The sequence below is a fragment of the Anoplophora glabripennis genome, unplaced genomic scaffold (assembly GCF_000390285.2).
Source record: "Anoplophora glabripennis isolate ALB-LARVAE unplaced genomic scaffold, Agla_2.0 scaffold46, whole genome shotgun sequence".
In the NCBI taxonomy this organism is placed as follows: domain Eukaryota; kingdom Metazoa; phylum Arthropoda; class Insecta; order Coleoptera; family Cerambycidae; genus Anoplophora; species Anoplophora glabripennis.
The window spans coordinates 146,818-168,458 of NW_019416736.1; the positions used below are offsets into that span (position 1 = coordinate 146,818).

General features: G+C 32.0%; 1 protein-coding gene across 1 annotated transcript in view; it reads left to right on the forward strand.

Moving 5' to 3' along the window:
• Positions 1-21,641, forward strand: part of LOC108904239 (potassium voltage-gated channel subfamily H member 8) — a gene marked incomplete at its 5' end in the record, with an annotated part of 144,268 nt that overhangs the window by 100,890 nt on the left and 21,737 nt on the right. Inside the window, 2 exons of the mRNA XM_023455359.1 lie at positions 8,976-9,225; positions 18,824-19,101. Of these exons, the coding sequence (XP_023311127.1) occupies positions 8,976-9,225; positions 18,824-19,101 (528 nt within the window). The remainder of the gene's footprint in view (positions 1-8,975; positions 9,226-18,823; positions 19,102-21,641) is intronic.

Below are 21,641 nucleotides of genomic sequence, written 5' to 3' on the forward strand. Positions count from 1 at the left end.
CGTCAATTTTTTGCTCTAGTTAGCATCGAATACGATCCTACTATATCTAGACATAAAATTTTGCGCTATTTCTGATTCCGGAGTCAAAAATGGAGGCTTCTATTTAAAAACTTAGATTTGACTTTCAAATGACCTTGAAGGTCACCATCCGATATCTCCCTTCAAACCCAACAACTTTCGTAGGAGTTATTTTCGGATTGGTGACTTCCTTGACGAGATATTCAGGTACGTAATTTAAAATATTTTGTTTTCTATTCAGGTTGACCTTTAAATGACCTTGAAGGTCATGGTCAGGGTCATAGTCAAGGTCACCGTTGGATTTTTCACTCAAAACCCTGCAACTTTTGTCCTAATCATTTTTTTGTTTCAGCAGTATTTTCGGAGATAGAGGGGGGTTCCAAACTTTTTGAACACAGGGTATATATTTGCATTATCGTTTTTTTTTTGTTAAAAATATTGGTTTTTGTAGACAAATAAAAATGTTCTTAATTTTTTGCCTTATCTTGAATTTTTAACTGCTTTGTTCTGGAAATAAGGAAATAACGAGAGTTCAAATAAAAACGTGGTCAAGTTGGTTCTGAAAATTTGGACGTAGGGCGTAGCGTATAGCAAATGAACTTAAACGTCATCTGTCAAAGCGCTATATCGCCGCTATCAATTTGAACATTTTCGTTTTAAAAAGCGTTTAAAATGGTGTTTTCTCAAGAGCAAAAAGTGTTTATCATAGAGTCCTACTTTAGAAATGGACGCAAGATTGATGGAATATGGAAGTATTCTATTGAGGAATGTTTCATAGAATTTCAAAATCAATTTCCCGGCGTTGTTGAGTACAAAATTTTTCAAAGTGCAGTTCAGCGTTGTGTTAATGTTTTTCATGAAACGGGCAGTGTAACAAGAAAAGAAGGAAGCGGCCGACCCAAAAAGCGGACTGAAGAATTAAAAGAAAATGTCCAACAAATAATGGAAAATGCGCCAAGAACTTATGTACGTGTTTTATCACAAATGGTGGGAGTATCAGTCGGTACCTGCCACACAGTGTTAAAAAAAGATTTGCGTTTGTTCTCCTATCGTTTAACTTGTCAGCAAGAACTTCATGAAGTTGATTTTCCGCGACGGGCTGTATTTTGTGAATGGTTTTTAAACAACTACGGTGAACTTCATAATATCACCTTTTTTTCTAATGAAGCCTGGTTTCATTTAAGTGGTTACGTAAACTCACAGAATATGAGAATGTGGTCTTCTGAAAAACCAGATAACTTTTTTGTCGAGGGCCCTCTACACGCTCAAAAAATTGGAGTTTGGTGTGCTCTCAATCGAAGGAGGATTTATGGACCTATTTTTTTCTAACGGTACTCTTACTGCGCAAAGGTATAGAGAAGAAATTATCGCTCCTTTTGTTAACCAGCTGGAAGAAAACGAAATTACAAACTTTTACTTTCAACAAGATGGCGCAAGGGGACATACGGCAGGCGAGACGATGAATATGTTGAGGGAAGTTTTCCAAAATCGACTAATACATCTCAATGCTGAGCATGAATTTCCACCGAGGTCATGTGATATTACGCCGTGTGATTTCTTTTTGTGGCCTTACCTTAAAAACACTATTTTTGAACTGCCTATTCCTGATTTAAACCATCTGCAGGCTCGACTTATAGACAAGATTCGTGAAATTAACAATACCCCGAGCATCTTAGAAAATGTCTTTAATTCTTTGAGGAACAGGTGTGAAAAGGGCTTGGAACAAGGAAGGGGACACTTTCAGCAACTGCTTTAATTTATTGTTATAACAAGGAGGGGGGCACTTTCCGCAGCTCCTTTAATTGTTTGTTATTGTTATCACGATTATTCTTTAAAATAAAGTTATATAGTCATTAACATTATTGAAACTGATAGCTGCTATACAGCTCGTTGAGAAATGAGGTTACGTTGGTCGCTATAAGCTACTCCCTACGTCCAATGTGTCAGAGCCAACTTCGACCACGTTTTTATTTGAACGCTCGTTATAAGTTGACAACACTATTTCTACTACTTGTTCTACGGTTTCATCAATTGAGTTCCCTACTGTTAGTTTTGATAGCAAAATCCAATTTCACAAAGGATTTTATTTTAATATAAATACTAATAAATAGTTAATTGTTTAATGTTGTCTTCCTTACTTAAATTATAATTATTTTATTTCACTAGTAATTAAATGTGATTTTAATCACTACAAATCAACTTATAAAACACCTACAAATCCCCAACTATTGGACAAAGTAAGTATATTTAATTTTGTTGGTGTGACGTGACAAAAATTCCGTTTGCCCGTTAGGAAAAGAAAGTTGGCTGACGCTGTAACAGGGAGATCAAAAACCTAAATGCGCGTTCGAACGTGCACCTCGTCCTCCGTGATTCCGACGCTCAGTCTGATTATTGCGCCGGATTTTGTATTCCTCCCCGGGAATCGCTAATTCGGAAATTGCTCGCCGTATAAAATCCACGTAAAGTGGAAATATCATAATCCGATCACGTGCCCGTATCGCTGGAGCGCAAAAGTTCTTATCCGCCTCGAAAAAAGTAATAAAACTACCTGCGAAGCGATCCTATATGAGTTTCAGGATTCACATGTTGCGGAACGTGACCTTCGCTCGGGCTAGAAAATTAAATTAAAAACGTATAGTTTCGTAATTCCTGTTAGCTTTCAATATGAAGAACAATATTGACCAAATTGTGTTTCATGTCGTATGTTGTATTCTAAGAGACTTATACCAGGTGTAACTTTAAGTGAGAATTACTTTTTTTAAGAGTAATGGTACTTCAAAATAGTGGTACGCAAGAAACACTCAAACACGGTCCAATTCCAGATACTAACTGAATTGCGTAATGCTGGACAGCTTAGTTCCTCATGTTATCCGCCGCGCCGTTGTCACATTGCTCGATATAAGTTTTACCGAATTTTAAATTTATTGCAACGCTTAATGTATTCTATCTGTTAAAATTAAGGCAGTCAAACTTCTCACACCCTGTATTTCTGCATGTGATATTAAACGTTAATTAAAAATTAAAAATTTTAGCTTTATACAGTGCCTAACAATATTACGTGCCTAAACTATAATAATGGGATTAACTGGAAAAGTTTCTATAGACACTTAGTCATCGACATACAGGGTGTTAAAGTTAGGCAAAATTGTGCAGGCCTTTTATCTATACGAACTTTTTTTATTAATTTGTGTAATCTGCCATTAAAATGTATTCAAAGTTTTTTCTACACTCTGTATATGTATCTAGATAGTTTTCAATGCATGGAGATGCAAAGTAATATTCCAAATATATCCTTTTACATATACCCTATTCAAAACCTTACATCAAAGCGAAAGCATTAAAATGCATACGAAAAGAACCGCTAGAGCAAAATTCTTCATGTAGAAGTATACAATAAAAGCCTTGGATCTAGATTCAAGTTCGGAGTTACGAACAACTACGCTTTGAAACATGCCTCAAACATTTCCTAAATACAAACTCGTACGGTAAAACAGTTTTGTTTACATTGAGAATTTCGCGTTGCATTCTCTACAAACATGTGTTTTCTTTCCTAACGGAATCAACGAAGTGTTAAATACTATAATAGCTTTGATAATTGATATAGACCAAAGAAGTTGAATTAAAGGATCGAACAAAAAAACATTAGTAAAGTTTGTAAATGTGTTCTATTTCTCTAATTTTGCATTAAAAAAGCGACAGTGAATTTAACGTCGTTCAAATAATTTACAGAATGAGGAAATTATGTTTCAATAAAAATTCGAAATGAAATCATCTGAAATTGACTTTAAAAACTAATTTGAAATATAACACTAAACATACAAATTGCGTGTTTACAATTTGAATTTAATAAATTGCATCATCCAAATCTTAAAATATTTCGTGAAACAAATTTTCCATCTTCTCTAAACATTTTAGTCTAAGTTTTATTATCCCAAACAGTAAACATATAGCTTTGTTTGCTCTAGAAAGGGAAAGTCTTTTTGACTGCACCGACATCCATAATTTGCCTCGGAAAAATTGCACATAAAGTCTTATTTGGTGTTATCTAGCAGCATTGTCAACTGCCTTTTACAAAATCAATTATCCAGTTCTCACCCTGTATACAGGGTCAGTCAAATCTTCTCAAGCTTGTATCCCCTACAATTTTTAATATATCGTAACAACATAAATTTGTAAATATTTTCAGTCTTCCAAACCAACTCTTTAATTTTAATAAACACTGTCGAAAATTTATTTTTTCAAGCAGTTTTTCTTTAAAGCACGTATGAAAATTGGTACGAATAGGCCATGAGAAAAGCTTCAATTTGATATATATTCGAAAGTTCTTCTAGCTATATAGGGTATCCAATATAAAATAAGAACAAATAGGTAACTGCTTTTACATATTTCTGAGATTTTTTGTAAAATATGAAATTTTCAAGTTTAGGTTTATTTGAAAAGCGATAGAGACACATTCATAAGTTAATATTTGCTTGTCAGTTCAAGTATGGCATTAGAGTTTTACAACGACATTTCGCCTTTCAGCAACCATCATCAGTTTCATTTTTTTAAATGTAAACGTATAATTTTCGCGCCATTGTATTCTTTCAAATTAAATAATGTACAAAACGTAATAATCTAGTAGTGTTTCAGACCAGACAGCTCATCATTCTGGAGCAGATTCTACATCCAAAAATATGAAAACAAAATTTCTATAACTGTAGTTTCGTAAATGCTTCTTTTCTGAAATAGAAGGTGTCAAAGAAAATAAAGAAAATATGTTTTTTATTGATAATTTCTAAATTTTTCATTGGAAATCGTTTAAAGGGTCAATACATTTATGATAGTTTATAATTTGGTACATATAATCGATCGCATTTGAGAGCCAGCAGGGGCGTAGATATGGGGGAGTACTTATTGATTTTTGACCGGAAAATCTACGCCTCAGGTTTTTCTACTGGTTATAACTTTATTTTTATGAACCCATTTATTTTAGACCAAAAAGGTCCCTTTGCACATTTGTCATTTAGCGAGTGTAACTATGGAGAAATAAATGACCCTAATTTAAACGAATCCAATGAAAAATTTAGAAATTATCAATAAAAAACCTATTTTTTAATTTTTTTGACACCCTCTATTTCGAAAACTAAGCATTTGCGGACATACGTTTATAGGAATTTTTTACGTATTTTTGGATGTAAAATATGTAAAACATGAAATGTCAACATCATTAAATACAATTTTCTGAATTTGGCAGTTTACATTTTTTAACAATATTATTTCCGAAACTTTTTTACATTATGAAAAAACAAACGAATCTTTGTATTGGAATAAAAACTTCAAATGTTGGGACAAATATCTAAATTTTGTTATTAACTTAATTTAGTTCATGAAAGCTTTTAAATATGAAATTGAAAAAATGGAGTACCTACCTACCTACTAATATTTTGGAAGAAAACTAACATTTGCTTTATATGAGTTTCCCAATCGTCAGTAATATATTTGTACATTATTGTATTTGGAAGAAAATTAATAGTTTTGTATTTCAAAATTAAGCTGAGGATGATTACTGAAAGACGAAACGCCACAATAGCAACCTGATTCCCTATTTGAATAGCTAAACGAAAATGGACTAAAGAAAGTGTTTCGAATTTTATCGATAAACAAATTCTAAAACCAACAAACATTTTTACAATTTCTCTTAGTTAAAAAAAGTATGCTGTATTACTGTGCCACAAATGAATCTAAACATGTGATCTGCTAAACCGCTAGCGAAGTTCTCTACACATATATGGTAACACCACACCGGATGATCATATTTGGTTGAGCCAAATAAGGCCATGTAAATTCACACTTTTATTCATATGTTCAGGGTGATTCAGTCATCAATTTTAAGGGAAGATGGGGGAAAATGAGTAGGATACGAATACGCGATTAAAAAACTTTTAAAATGCATATCTAGGCTGGAAAGAAATATTTTTAAATCATTAATTAAATCCCTTTTCGGACCGGTCCTGACCGTTGAACTACAAAGATTTATCGAGAGTAAATCTTGACCGTACCGTATTAGTCGGTCACTAACCTAGTTTTTACTGCGTTTTTAATACGTAGTGAACGACAAGGAATAAAAAGATCTTTTTGAATTATTGTTTTCGAATGTTAGGTTATTACAATCTAGTGTTTTTAATATTATTAGCGTTTTCACTATGGTTTATAATTGAATATGAGATATTAACATTATGTTCTATTCAGTTTGTAGTACATACAGGGTGTCTCATGGCAACGGCCCATTATAATTATTTCAGAGATTACTTTGATTTGAATTTTGAAAATTTGGGATACCGGGCATACCGAGTTTAGTTAACTAATAATAGATAACTTAAAAACTAGAAGAGATAGGTATAGGGAACCCTGATACCGTTCGAAAGAGAATAAAATTGTGTATCAGAATATAGAAAAACATATATTAATTTAAAAAAAAACGACTTATGAAGGTTTGAAGTTAACTAAACTCGGCATTAAATTTCTAGCACCCTGTATGCAATTAAGCTACTTTGAAAGTATGGATGGGAAGCTTAGGGGTCTAGCTATCCCCCCTATAAATATTGTTGCTTTATCTTTCTTACTATAAAATTAGTCCAGTCGGCAGAGGCCGAAACGTTACTGTTGGTGACATTTTCTTGATAACTCGGAAATAACTACACAGGAATACTTTAAATAATGAGTACAATAACAGGCTAATTGGCTGACAAAGTATTTTATCAGGAAAAAAAGTTATTAACAATTTAATCGTGAAAATTTTTTTTTTAGTAGTTTTCTTTAAATAACTCAGCGGGATGACTGTACGAAAAAGTGCTTAGGACATGATTTTGTTCGTAATAAAAATAGCTACAAAATGGCGGTGGTCCGATTACGAAATTTGCAATAACAAAGCCCTGAGATTGAAAAAAACGGTATAAAACGTCAATTTTTTAAAGTTGCTATAAAAATGTCAATTATAAACAAAAAGTGATCAAACTTTCGAAAACTATAGTTCAATATATATACAATAATGACGCTAAAGCCGAAAATCAGGAGAGCAAAACTTTTTGTTCTATAAGGTTTTATACATCCATCGGCATCTGAAACTCGAAACTTTGCCAAATTTGTTTGAAGCTTTTCTGACACTTGAAATTTGCTATACACATAGTGTAAATATGCAGAAACCAAAAACAATTTGTAAAATTCAATTATCTTCATTTTTGCAGCTTTGGTAAGGTTTTAGACGTCACCCTAGATTTATACGTCACCGTTTTTTTAATTTTTGGAAAAATATATATGTATATTTATAAAATATTCCATGACGGTAGATTAACCAGCACAATTACCTACAATAAAAAAATAATAATTTTCATTGTTTAAATCCTAAGCTAAAGCTACTTAACATTTTGCGCCTGTTAGTCGTAGTCGTACATTATTCAACATATCAACATAAAACAAAATCGTACCTGTGGGGTAAACCTTTAACTTTTCATTTTCGAGCGCGAGCTCCGCTCTTCGGCGCTTGTATACTATTAGAAATATGCAACAGTAAATTTAAACAATTGTTTACTTAAAGTTAAAGGTTTACCCCACACGTACGTTTTTGTTTTATGTTGATATGTTGAATAATTTACGAGTATGGCTAACAGGCGCAAAATGTTAAGTAGCTTAGGATGTAAACGATGAAAATATTTTTATTTTTAAATTGTAGGTAATTTGGCTGGCTAATTTACCGTAATGGAATATCTATCTTATAAATATACATAAATATACGTCCAAAAATTAAAAAACCGGTGACGTATAAAACTAGGGTGACGTATAAAACCTTACAAAAACTGCAAAAATGAAGATACTTGAATTTTGCAAATTGCTTTTGGTTTCTGCATATTTACACTGTGTGTGTATCAAATTTCAAGTGTCAGCAAAGCTTCGAACAAATTTGGCAAAGTTTCGAGTTTCAGATGCCGATGAATGTATAACACCTTATAGAACAAAAAGTTTTGCTCTCCTGATTTTCGGCTTTAGCGTCATTATTGTATATATATTGAACTATAGTTTTCGAAAGTTTTATCACTTTTTGTTTATAATTGACATTTTTACAGCAACTTTAAAAAATTGACGTTTTATACAGTTTTTTCAATCTCACGGCTTTATTATTGCAAATCTCGTAATCGGACCACCGCCATTTTGTAGATATTTTAATTACGAACAAAATCATGTCCTAAGCATTTTTTCGTACAAAGTCATCCCGCTGATTTATTTAAAGAAAACTACTAAATTGTTAATAACTTTTTTCCTGATAAAATCCGTTCTCAGCAAATTAGCCTGTTATTGTACTCATCATTTAAAGTAGGCCTGTATAGTTATTTCCGGGTTATCAAGGTTTGACACAGGCCAAACCTCTACCAACTGGACTAAATACACGTGGTTTGAAGCTAGTCACTGTTTCTCTCTATCTTTTTGAAAAAAATTAAATATCTCGAAAACGGTTAATTTTAGGAATAGCGAAACTTCATAAAAGTCCACCTAGAATAACACGTAGAATCCAAAATTGCAATAATATGTAGGGTGTCCCATTTAAAATAAGCAAGCTGATGGCGACTTCCGGTATAACCGGAAGTGGTACGTGGACGCCATTATTTTAGTTGAGAAGGGCATGCCCGAAAACCCGGTATCCCAAATTGTCAAAATTCAAATCGAAGTAGTCTCTGAAATAATTCTAACGGACCGTCACCGTGCGACACCCTGTATATCTAGTGACTCAGTAAAAACAAAATATACACGCAAATACACCCTACACAAAGTGTTAACGTATGTTCAATATCTTTAAATTTTTTTTATGTGTATTGCATTGCAAATATATAAAACGTCCATGCAAATTTTTACAATTTGTATCGCACTTTCGAATGCGAAAATTTAAACTTTTCGATTACCAATTCCTCTTCCGATTCCAGACGTTAAAGGAGTTCCCCGAGGAACTGAGAGGCGACGTGTCAATGCACCTACACCGTGAAATATTACAGTTGCCCATTTTCGAGGCAGCGTCGCAGGGATGCTTAAAACTGCTATCTCTACACATAAGGACGAACTTTTGCGCTCCCGGCGAGTACCTGATCCACAAGGGAGACGCCTTGAGCTACGTGTACTACATATGTAACGGATCAATGGAAGTTGTGCAGAACAATATGGTCGTGGCCATCTTAGGTATGTAAACATTTGTTCCAATTTTAGAAATTAATCTGTAATTATTTATAATTAGAGTTCGGGGTGCGCTGCTCCTAAGAGAGTCGTACTCGGTCCGTTCTCTTCAGTTGTTTACTAGACGTTGTTCAAAGCGTTTGGTCGGTTGATTCTTTTATATGTTTGTTTTGTTCAGGGTGCCTAAAACTCGATAGTATGGGCCTGCTGTGAGGATGCAAAAAATTTAAATAAAATTTAGGACACGTGGTGGGATGAGGTAACCTCCATTTTCAGTCGAAAGTATAGACCAGGACGGATCTGTCGAAATATCCCACTTCTTGGATATAAGAGGGGGCAAGGTAATTTTTGGTGGAATTCCTTCAGTACAACTCACTTAATAAAAGTGTAGATCCTTAAATCTGGGCGAGGTCCGGAACATTTTCAAAATTGCAAAAATGTTTAAAACATTTTAAAAATACGTATTTTATCCTTTTTACTTATATCTTGGAACCTATGCATTTTGCAAGAATATTGAAGAGGAAAAAAGTTTTAGAGTTGAATTTTGCACAATATACTGTAAGTTAAAATTGTAACCTGAAGGATTAATTTTTTAATTATTATCTACCTTTAATTAATTATCTATTTAATTCTCGAAACGGGTTTATTATCATTATACTTTAATTAACACGTGGGAATTTAGAAATGTTGTATGTTCAGAGAATGAATTTCAAGGACTTACCATCCATTGCTTACGTAGGATGTAATCCAGCGGCTGGCTATACAGGGTGACACTGAAGTTGGAGAAACAAAAGGAAACACCAAAACTTCCAGGAAGGGTTTTAATAACAATAAACAAACCAGACAAACAAATAACAATACAACAGCTCGAACAACATTATTAATTGATTTATTTACGCGCGACAGCGTACCGAGATTCAGGGAATACGCGCTCTCTAGCAAAATTTTGAAAACCTTTATCCATTACTAAATTTAATTAAATAGCACGAGACTCTAATCTGCTCAATATGAAATCTAAGGAAGAACTGACTTTTTCTCCTAGATCTCTCCTGAATTCCACACTTCGCTTTGACACACCCATTTCTTGGGTCCAGAAGTTTCGGATCTTATCTTATTGGCGGGGACCTGAATATCGGGACGCTTGGATATAACTATACTAGGTTAATAATTACCTAATTGACTTGACTTGCATTTATATAAGAATTCTGAAACTAAACTTACTTACAAGTAACCCTAGCCTTCCTCTAGCGACTCCGTGTAGCAATTACGGGACGGATTAGTCGATCGCATTTAATCTACTCTTATAGCTTGGAAAATCCGTCAAAAAACCAGCTTATTAATATACTTTTCTTTTTCAATTATTATCAGTTTAACAATATAATTTAATTCTACTTTAGAATCTCTACGCTATTCTCGTGATTTCGCGCGTTATTAAAATATCGATTTTTCTCTTATACTAGACGTTTAACACATGGCCCCGACAGTTTAAGAGAACTTGTTAAAAATATTGGTAAATTTCTCCAAAGGACGACGCTATCTACTTGAAAGCCCTCAACTTTCGATAATTTGTGTTGACTGAAATATTTTAGTTGGCCCATCCGTTCCGAGAACTAATAAATAAATGACTGCGCGTCCCGGCTTTTGTTACAAAAATGTTTAAATTTATTAGCTACGTTGCAAAATAGCAATAATTGATGAAAAAAATGCAAATAATCAAGTTTTTTGGATAATTTTTTTAAATATTTTAATTGCCCCGAGGGCATTTTAATTTTGGTAAAAAAACTTTGAGTATAATAAAATAACACACCAAATTTCATTAAAATCGTTTAGATAGTTTTCGTAAAATAATGTTTTGAAAAAAAATTTGAAAAAAAAATTTTAGAATTTTCAAAATGTTGCACAGCCTCAAATAAAGCATCTAGATGCTTGAAAAATTTTTTACATGAAAAAGACCGCTCAACCTTTCAAATGGTTTTTGAAAAATTGAAATCGGTTGTTTGGGACAGACACAGTAAGTTTTTAAAGTTAGCACTCTTTTTTTTATTTTTAAATAATTAGATTACATTTATCAATTTGCAGTTTAGTTTTTTTCAAAAATTATAATTTTAAAGTACTCGGAAAGACGTTTCTTTTTTTTAAAAAAAGAACCGTTTATTGGTTCTCGAGATATGAGCGGTCAAAGTTTATCGGCATTTACCGTTAATTTATAAACAATTTAGCAATAATCTTTGATCCAATGGCTTTGTGTTTCCGAGTTCTAAGCTGGAAAAAATGTTCATATCCATAAGTTATCGGCAACATAGATAAATCAGCGGAAAAACTGTCGCTCGCACTCGCAAAAAGTTACTCAAAACACGAAAAATAGGGGAGGGGGCTTTCGCTCCGAGACTTATAATTTTTGAAAAAATACTAAATTGCAAATTGATAAATTGTTAAATTGATATTTTGAAATATTTAAACAATTGATAAATTGTTTAAAAATAAAAAAAAGTGTTAAATTAAAAAATTTACTGTTACCGTCCTAATCAACCGATTTCAATTTTTCAAAAACTATTTGAGAGGTTGAGCGGTCTTTTCTATGTGAAAAAATTTTCAAGTACCTAGATGAAGGGTCGGAAAGTAATATTAGGTGGGGTCCGGATACTTCTGAAAATTTTTAACGAGGTCCGGAAAATAAAAATCATATTTCTTACTCATTTTTTATTTTAATTTGCACTCAAATTTAATCTGCTAAATTAAGAAGTCAAATCAGTCATATAATTGTAAAATACTAGAAAAAATTATAAGTGTGGCACTCAAACGTAAAAAAAAATATTTTTTAAATAATTTATTTGAGTAATTTGTACTTTCAAAAAATTTTTGGGGGTCCAGTATTTTCCCTTCCGCGGTCCGGATCCGGACCGCGCCCGCGGTCCGCCAGTTGCCGACCGCTGACCTAGATGCTTTATTTGAGGCTGTGCAACATTTTGAAAATTCGAAAAATTTTTTCCAAAAAATTATTTTGCGAAAACTATCGAATCGATTTTGATGAAATTAGGTGTGTTGTTTTATTATACTCTAATTTTTTTTGACCAAAATTAAAATGACCTCGGAGCAATTAAAATATTTTTAAAAAATTATCCAAAAATCTTGATTATTTTCATGTCAAGGTTTTAGTGGGGTAAAGATCAATAAATAAAAGAACACTATATTTTAAATCATTGCCAACGTTTCGGTGTTATTTTACACCATCCTCAGGGCTCTAAAATACAAACAATGTTTTTAATCAAATTTGTTAAGGTTTTAAAATAAAAAAAATAAAAAAAACAAATACATATACAATAATTCTAAAAAATTTTAAAGAATTGTTTCTGTCACAATTACCATAAAACTCGAAAGAGAAAAATTCTAAAACAGCTCTAAAAATAACAGGTATTACTCACTCACTGAAATTTTAAGTGTCTTTTGTCCAACATTTTTAATAAATGTGCTGTATTGAAAAGTAAAAAATAAAAAATAAAAGGGAAAAGAAAGGGAAAAAGTAAGAGGAAAAAGAAGCATGATATCTACACACATTAGAATCAACGTATTTTTCTACTGTCATTCTGCTGAACTTTACAACAATTTTTACTGAGAAAGAAAACCGCATTGAAATTGTTCCATGAATTATAAGTAGGTACACATATAAGTATCCAGATATCATCTTCTTAATATTTAGAACTGTTCAGTTGGACAAAAGACACTTAAAATTTCAGTGAGTGAGTAATACCTGTTATTTTTAGAGCTGTTTTAGAATTTTTTTTTCGGGTTTATGGTAACTGTGACAGAAACAATTTTTTAAAATTTTTTAGAATTATTGTAAATGTATTTGTTTTTTTATTTTAATACCTTAACGATTTTTATTAAAAACATTGTGTAAAATAACACCGAAACGTTGGCAATGATTTAAAATATTGTGTTCTTTTATTTATTGATCTTTATCCCACTAAAACCTTGACTTGGATAACTAATTAAGATCGCAAAACAGTGGAAACGTAATTGATTATTTTGCCTTTTTTTCATCAATTATTGCTATTTTGCAACATCGGTAATAAATTTAATAGTATATTATTCAACGAGCGTATAATGATTATGATATTACACGGGAGTAGAATACTATACTTTATCTACGACTACTAAATATTTTTGTTGAAGTTTTTTTTGAAATGTTTCGAAAAACATGATACGTTAAGAAACAGATATACGACTCGCACAAATGAAGTCGCTGATGGCTCAGTGTAGATGCTCTTTCCCTTCCAACCGCGGGTCCCGGGTTCGAATCCGGTCTAGGAAAATTCAATTTTTTAATTTTTTTTTATATGTACAGCACTGAATTGAAAATATTTAGTGGTTTACACGATAAAATTTTAAAAACGGATTGTTTGTAGCAGAACAATATAATATTATAGCTAAATTAAGGAAGCATCTGACAGTAGTGATTAATGACTCATTAATCACTGCCGTGATTAATGGGTATTATTAAGGTCGAGGAAACAGACGTATAATGGGTACATTATACAATAGTCGTGGATAAACATTTTTAACTTACAGTATTATGCAAAATTCAATTCTAAAACTTTTTTCCTCTATTCTTCCAAAATACATAGGTTTCAAGATATAAGTAAAAACTCAGATAAAATAGGTATTTTTTAAAATTCATCATCATTTCAGCAATTTTGAAAATGGTCTGGACTTCACCCAGATGTAGGGATCTACACTTTTATTGTGTGAGTTGTACCATTATATAAGTAAATACTTATACAATGGTTGTACTGAAGGTAATCGAGAAAGAATTTGCTTGCCCCCTTTCACATCCACCTTAAAACAAAAAGCTCTCTTTTTTCTAATAAACTATTATTAGAGAAATTTTTCTGTAAAGTTATAAGTAATATTGTCCTAAAGTCTCAAAAGAAATCCCACCAAGAAATCACATTAGCGATGGAAAGATCAAACTAGTCGTTGGAAAATAAGTAATACAGAAAAATTTCTCTAATAAAAGTTTATTAGAAAAGAGAAAGCTTTTTAACAGGGAAAAATATTGGGTATGTTTCTGGAAAAAATATAATTGATGACGTCATTAGTCGTTTCTGTCAAAGATAATACATTCGATTGAAAATAGAGCGTACCTCATCCCATTTAACACCACGTGTGCCAAATTTAATTTAAATTCTTTGTATCCTCACAGTAGGCCCATACTATTACTACACCCTCTACATAATCTGCACTATTAGTCGAGGGAATAAGAGGGTTAAATACCAAAAGTGAAAAGAATAAATCGGGAATTATTTCAATTGTGGTTTGATAGTGGCCTCGAAGGTTATTATAAGTACTTACGTACCTGTTTTATAATTCTTGTGAACGAAGGACAACTGAATTAATAAGACATTTGAAGAACCATTGAATAATCTCAAAGAGTTTTATAAGACCTGTTAATATAACTATTGATAAACCTATATTTTTATAACAATAATCATAGCAGGCTAATAAAAGTAAAAAGTATAAACTTAACTATCTTCACCAGGCTATCAAAGCTAAATGATTAAAGCTATTTGAAAACTTATCCTATTTATGAATAATTTACTCTGTTATCTCTATCTAGCAAGCATAGGCAGCTTAATACAACAAGGGCTATTTAGATTCAGACGAAACGTTTTATAGGGGTTTTCATGGTGCCATGAATAACTAAATTTGCCTTAAATTATAATCGTTAAAACTGTTTTACTGATATCTGAATTTATAGTTGCTTGCAGTAAAATAAAATGTTTTACACCCATAGAAGATAGAAATAGAATTATTTTATAAATCACAGAAAAGTCTGCCGTGCAAGAATCGAAAAGATTTTTTCACGACCCTAATATAATTTTCTAAACTATTTGAAGCATTTATTATTGTTTAAAGTGACAAACAAATTTGGAGAATTTTTTAATTTGTATAAATTCCAACAATAAAAATTAAACTCTTACAAAACTCCAGCAAGAGAAAATCCGAAATGTTTTATGGAAGTCTGTAAATACATTTGGTTTCAGATAAACCTCATTTAAAACTAATTAATCTGCAAACATCATTTATAAAACTTTATAAAACAAGAACCAGACTAAACAAAATTTAAATTGTTTCTTGGGTAGATACGACCTTCTGGAAAGTTCGGACTGGTATATATATCAGGAGTTACCACCAAATGTACAGTGTGTTTCATAAATAGAAATAGATCACAGAACAAAAGTAGGTTTTAGATATTAAATTATTGTGATTTGACCAAACTTACGTTAACGCCAATGTTGATATTATAAGAAATAGGGTGTTGAAAAAAACGAAAATTTCTAATAATTTTTATTTGCTGGGTTTTTGGGAATGCCAAACTTAAATATTATATCATTTTGTAACTTTCTTATAAGGATCATCACAATATGGCATTTTTAACGTGGAGAAATTATAACTTCCTTATACTGAATCACCCTGTACAACACTATAATTTTTTTGTTTAACGCTAGGACAAAAATTAAATATAAAAATAATAATTTGAACATTTTTACTGAAAATTGCCATAGCTTGTGGAAATTCATATACAGTGCTTTCGAAAAGTAAATAATAAATTTATTATTTTTTAAATTGAGAAGTTTTCGAAAAAATCCCCTGGCACGTCGATTTTATTTTTAAAAATGGCACTTTTTGACGTACGACCCATATTTGTGACGTCATCGTTGTTCGAGATATGACGTCATCGACAATTTTTTTAAATAGCAACCCCCAATTTTGACCATGCCATTTGAAAGAGCGTGTCATTCTACATACACAGATCATTAAAAATTATGGTGTTACATAACAAAAATTTCAAGAAAATAATGTTTGAAGATTTTAAAATTTAATTTTCACAATACTGAAAATAATGATTATGTAAAAATCGACTAAATTAAATGTTCAAATTGTGCACCGTTGGCTGCCTGACAGTAGCCAAGACGATTAATAAATTCTTTTTGGATATTATCAATAACTTCAGGATGTATACGATGTATCTCATGGCGAATTCTTGCTTTTAAATCTTCTAAATTAACCAGTCTAGTAACGTATACTTTGCTTTTTAAGTATCCCCGCAAGAAATAATCTAGGGGTGTCAAATCAGGCGATCTGGCTGGCCACTCAATCGGCCCCCTTCTCCATATCCAACGATTCGGGAACAGCTCATCTAAATAAGCACGGATAGGTGTTGCATAATAGGGAGGTGCACCATTTACTCGATTTTTACATAATCATTATCATTTTCAGTATTGTGAAAATTAAATTTTAAAATCTTCAAACATTATTTTCTTGAAATTTTTGTTATGTAACACCATAATTTTTCATGATCTGTGTATGTAGACACGCTTTTTCAAATGGCATGGTCAAAATTGGGGGTTGCTATTTAAAAAAATTGTCGATGACGTTATATCTCGAACAACGATGACGTCACAAATATGGGTCGTATGTGAAAAAATGCCTTTCTTAAAAACAAAATCGACTTCGTTATGGAGGCGTATGAAATCAATGGTTTGTTTGTTAGGATCATATTAATACTCGAGCTGAATTATAGCTAGAAATTCAAATGCAGTGACCTATAAGAATGACGCACGACTTTTTAGAATTCGACAATCTATTTGTTAAAGAATTAATCGATATTTTAATTGAGTACGACTTTTTAGAATTCTACGATCAATGTTAAAGAATTAATCGATATTTTAATTGAATTGGTAATCATGTTGAAAAAGTTTGTTATGATTTAATGTGTCCCAACAGAAATCAGAAGGATTCGAAGCAACGTGGTGGCCAATACATGTCATTTTCTTTACGCATCCGGCGACTTGAAAAATGCGTGTTTGTGTAGTTACGGACTTTCGATAATAGAATTATCGCGAATCGCATTAATATAAAATAAATTGAAAACTGAAATAATAGATTTTATTTCATTAACTTTGTTGCAGTCGGTAACCTATTTGTCTAAATCGGATAACTTGAATTTACCTCATCCTTTCGACAACTTACACAGACAAAATTGTGACACGATAAATAGTAGTTTATGCTTTGAATCTCGATTGTGGTTAAAGGGTTCCACAAAGTATGAGAAATTTTAATAAAGTTGTTCAGTCTTTTTAAAAAATTTTTGAACTTTTGTTAAGAAGAAAAAGTTACAGAAATTTGTTTACAGCAAAGATGTTATACCTATAAGATAGTTTAAAAATGATGAGAATTAAATTTGACATTCCTTGTTACTGCATTTAAAATAGTAACTGTAAAAGTTACTGAAATATATATATTTTTTAATTTACTTTATCGCATCTCTCTTAATGTCAACATTCAGACAAAGGTTAACTGAAACCTTATCTGAACTCTAATTTTGCGTTTTTTCTCAAAAAAAAACTTATTCCACTGTCTTTTTAGAAAGGATATGGGTAAACTTTCATTACAACAAAAGACGATAGGCTCACATACAGGGTGATTCAGTTATAATGTCGTTAATTTTTACAACTTATTCGGAGGCCTAATAAAGACGGTAAATCGAAAAAAAAATTTTTCGACCTTTTAAAAGATAACTGATTTCCCCAGACAGACAGACGGTTTGAATTTTACAATTAGTTTCAAAAGCAAAGTGCAGGGACTTTATTAACAAAGTGCTATGGACGAATGAGTGTTGTTTTAGCCGTACTGGCATTTTAAATAGTAATAAGTCACATAATTAGGTAATATGTACTACAAACTGAATAATTAACTAAACAATACTAAAAACCCTGTTCAGTTATAAAAAATAATGAAAATGTTGATAATATTAAAAACACTAAATTGTAATAACCTAACATTCAAAAACGTATTATCCTTATGCATTTGTATTTTTTAACAAATAATACTTTTTAATATTTAAAATAATAATTTTTATCCTTCTACAGTTGTTTTCATTAACAAATAATAAGTTGTTAATATTTAAATGTAAAAAAATATGTTATTCATTCATGCAGTAAAAACTGTCAAGATTCACTCTCGATAAACCTTTTTGTGGGTCAGCAGCGGTCAAGAGCGGTCCAAAAAGGGGTTTAATTAATGATTTGCAAATATATTATTTCAGCATTTTAACATTTTTTTTAATAGCGTATACGTATTCCACTCATTTCTCCCTAACTTCCCTTAAAATTAATGACATTATGACTGAATCACATAAAGGGTACACGCAAGGAAAAAAAAATGTTTTTTATGTTTTTTCTAATCGATAGAATATCTACAGCTGAAAGCTGTGGAATATCTGTCAGAATTATGGTGCCTTTTTTTCAAAACAACCTGTACGCAAATGAATGACTATCGTCATTTGTTCATAATCTTACTGTTCCTACAATTCAATCAATATAAATTGACCCTCCCTTCTGACTGCGTTACAATTTTTATATCTCTTTTTAATAAACCGCACTGAATTACCGTCAGCGATGTATAAATGCTGACATCTAACGGTGGCACAGTATATTAATTAATTTGTGCGCTGACTGTCAATGTTATTAGAATTAAATTTTTTTATCAATGTAGTTATGGAATAATGAAGCCCTTTGCTTAAGAGTTCTCTTATTTCCAGGCAAGGGCGACCTGGTGGGCAGCGACATCAACATGCACCTCCAACTCCAGCACTCCTCGAACGGCCCGGGGTCGGAGGGCAACCGGGGCGGCGGCCAGCCGGACATCGTGGTCAAGTCCAGCAGCGACGTGCGCGCCTTGACTTACTGCGACCTCAAGTGCATCCACATGCAGGGCCTGGTGGACGTGCTCAGGTTGTATCCGGAGTACCAGCAGCAGTTCGCCAACGACATCCAGCACGATCTCACTTTCAACGTCAGGGAAGGCTATGAAGCGGAGGTAAGTAGTTTGAGGTGATTAAGTGGTGTTAATCAGTTTGTCGGAAGGTAGATCGAGCAATTTGGCTTGTAGCTGAGGGTTTGATGGATTAGTTGGCTCCGGTTAGGTCAGTAATCTCATTTATTTCGGGTCGAAGGACCAATTCCAGTCAAAGCCACGTTGATTGGCTTTGGAAAAAATTGATTTACATATATATTGCCCTATTTTTGTATTTAATGTATTTAATAGGTTCCGTGCTAGAACTACTTTTGAAGAGAGCTTTTAAAATTCACGTTTTTAAAAGCTCGGCGCTTCTAGGTCAAATAATTTAAATGGAAATACACAATGTTTCCAATGTTCAATTGAACTAGGAAAGGGAAATATTATTCTATGCAAGTTTCCCACAGGCCCGAGATAGAAGAGACCTGATAAAAATATACAGGATGTTCCACATAAGAGGGATTCTTCTGTAACTCTGCAACTGTAACTTATAAAAAAAATGGTTTTAATAAAAGTTGCCTGGATTCATGTGGCCCATGTAAAGAAAATATTTTTAGATTTCGCGTGGACGCTACATAATGTTATTTTAAATGGAACACCCTGTATTGAGATAAATCAAAATTTTAAGTTTCAACATTAGGATTCAAAGTTGATTAATGTCAAAGGATGACAACATACAAGTCGATACACAGGTTTGAAATTAAGATGATAGAAAGATAATGGAAATATAAAAAAAAATAAAGAAACAATAATTCTGGACATTAATAAAAATTTACGAAATTAAACTATAAAAAAATCTGTACATAGTAGATAAGAAATAAGTTAAGTGGAATAAAAGAAAGCAAGATAACGTTTTAAAAATGTGTCCTCTAAAGGGTAACTAGGATCAGGAGAAAAACAAAAGAGAAGAGGAATTAGAAATTAGTTACATAAAAAAAGGAAGGTGGAAGAAAAGTAAAAAAATTGAGAAATAAAAGGAAGGTAGGAGAATTGAAAAAAGTTGACAAAATTGTCTGCAGGTTGTTGTTTGAAGGAGACGTTAAAGGAAATTTTCTACAAATTGGATGTAATAATATGTTCCTGAATAGAAGCCACATTCAATATCCACAATTTTAAAGAATTAAACCAAGGATTATAAAGAAAGGTACCTCTTTCATTATAATGCAGTATAAATTTCAAAGATAGAATTGACAGTTTTGTGCACATTAGAAATAAAATAACATAAACATTACAGATAGGGAAGATTTGAAGTAAAGACTTACCTGAATAATTATCGCAAATTTGATAACTAAATGACCTCTTAAACATCTCAGTATTATGTTGTGGGGGAGTTAGAAGACCCTTATATCTTATATTAATTGTATGTACGTCCGTTCTAAATTTGATCTTTCTATATAGATAAGGCGGTGATTTATTTAAAATAATTGAATGATATAAACAAGCTGCATGGTGTAATTGTCTGTTTTCCATATTAAGCCATTTCACTTCTTGAAGTTTGTAGGATATTCTTTGATTTTTCCGAATTCCATAAATAAATCTGAGGCAAGAGTTTTGTAACTTTTGAATTTTACGTTTATATAATGCATTGATGCACGGTCCATACAAAACATCAGCAAAATTTAATAGTGATAAAATTAAACTTTCACAAAGCATAATTTTAGTTTCAGTAGGCATACAATGTCTATTAGTATATATTGCTCTTAATACGGAGTATCCTTTTTGTATAGTTTTATCTACATATTCTTTAAATCTAAGATCACTATCAATAATTACACCAAGACTTTTGACTTTATCTAATTTTGGCAAAATGGACCCTTGTATATTAATATCTATTTGATTTTGCACAACTAATCGATGCTTCTTGGGACCAAATATGATGACGTTAGACTTTGATGTATTGATTAAGAGACAATGGTCTTTAGCTTCATTTATAAAATTATTCAAATCATTATTAATACGCGCAGAAGCAATATCTATCTCACTAGGAGAAAATGAATAATATATTTGCGTATCATCCGCATAAAGATGTATGCTGCTAAACTTTAATGAGTTTATTAAATTGCTAGTATAAATGGTAAAAAGAAGAGGACCCAGAATTGACCCTTGCGGTACACCTGACTTTAATAACAAAGAATGTGACATACTATCATTTAATCGCACTCTTTGAGAGCGATTCTGTATATAATTTTCAAACAGCATCAAAGCATTATTTGACAAACCTATATATTTAAGGATCGCAAGCATAATGTCATGATTTATTGTGTCAAAGGCTCTACTGAAATCCAATAAAACTAATATAGAGCAAAGACCTTTATCAGTTGAATTTATAATGTCATCAACTACATGTAAGAGCGCTGTTACACAGCTGTGACCAGCTCTAAATCCGGACTGAATCTCAGGAATTAGTTTATTTGCTTGCAAATGTATCCGTAACTGTATATCCATTACCCTTTCGATAACTTTTGATATGGTTGGCAAAATACTTATGGCACGAAGGTCCTTAAATTCCTCAGGATTACTTTTTTTTGGTAGCACAGTTATCACAGCACTCCTCCACAGAG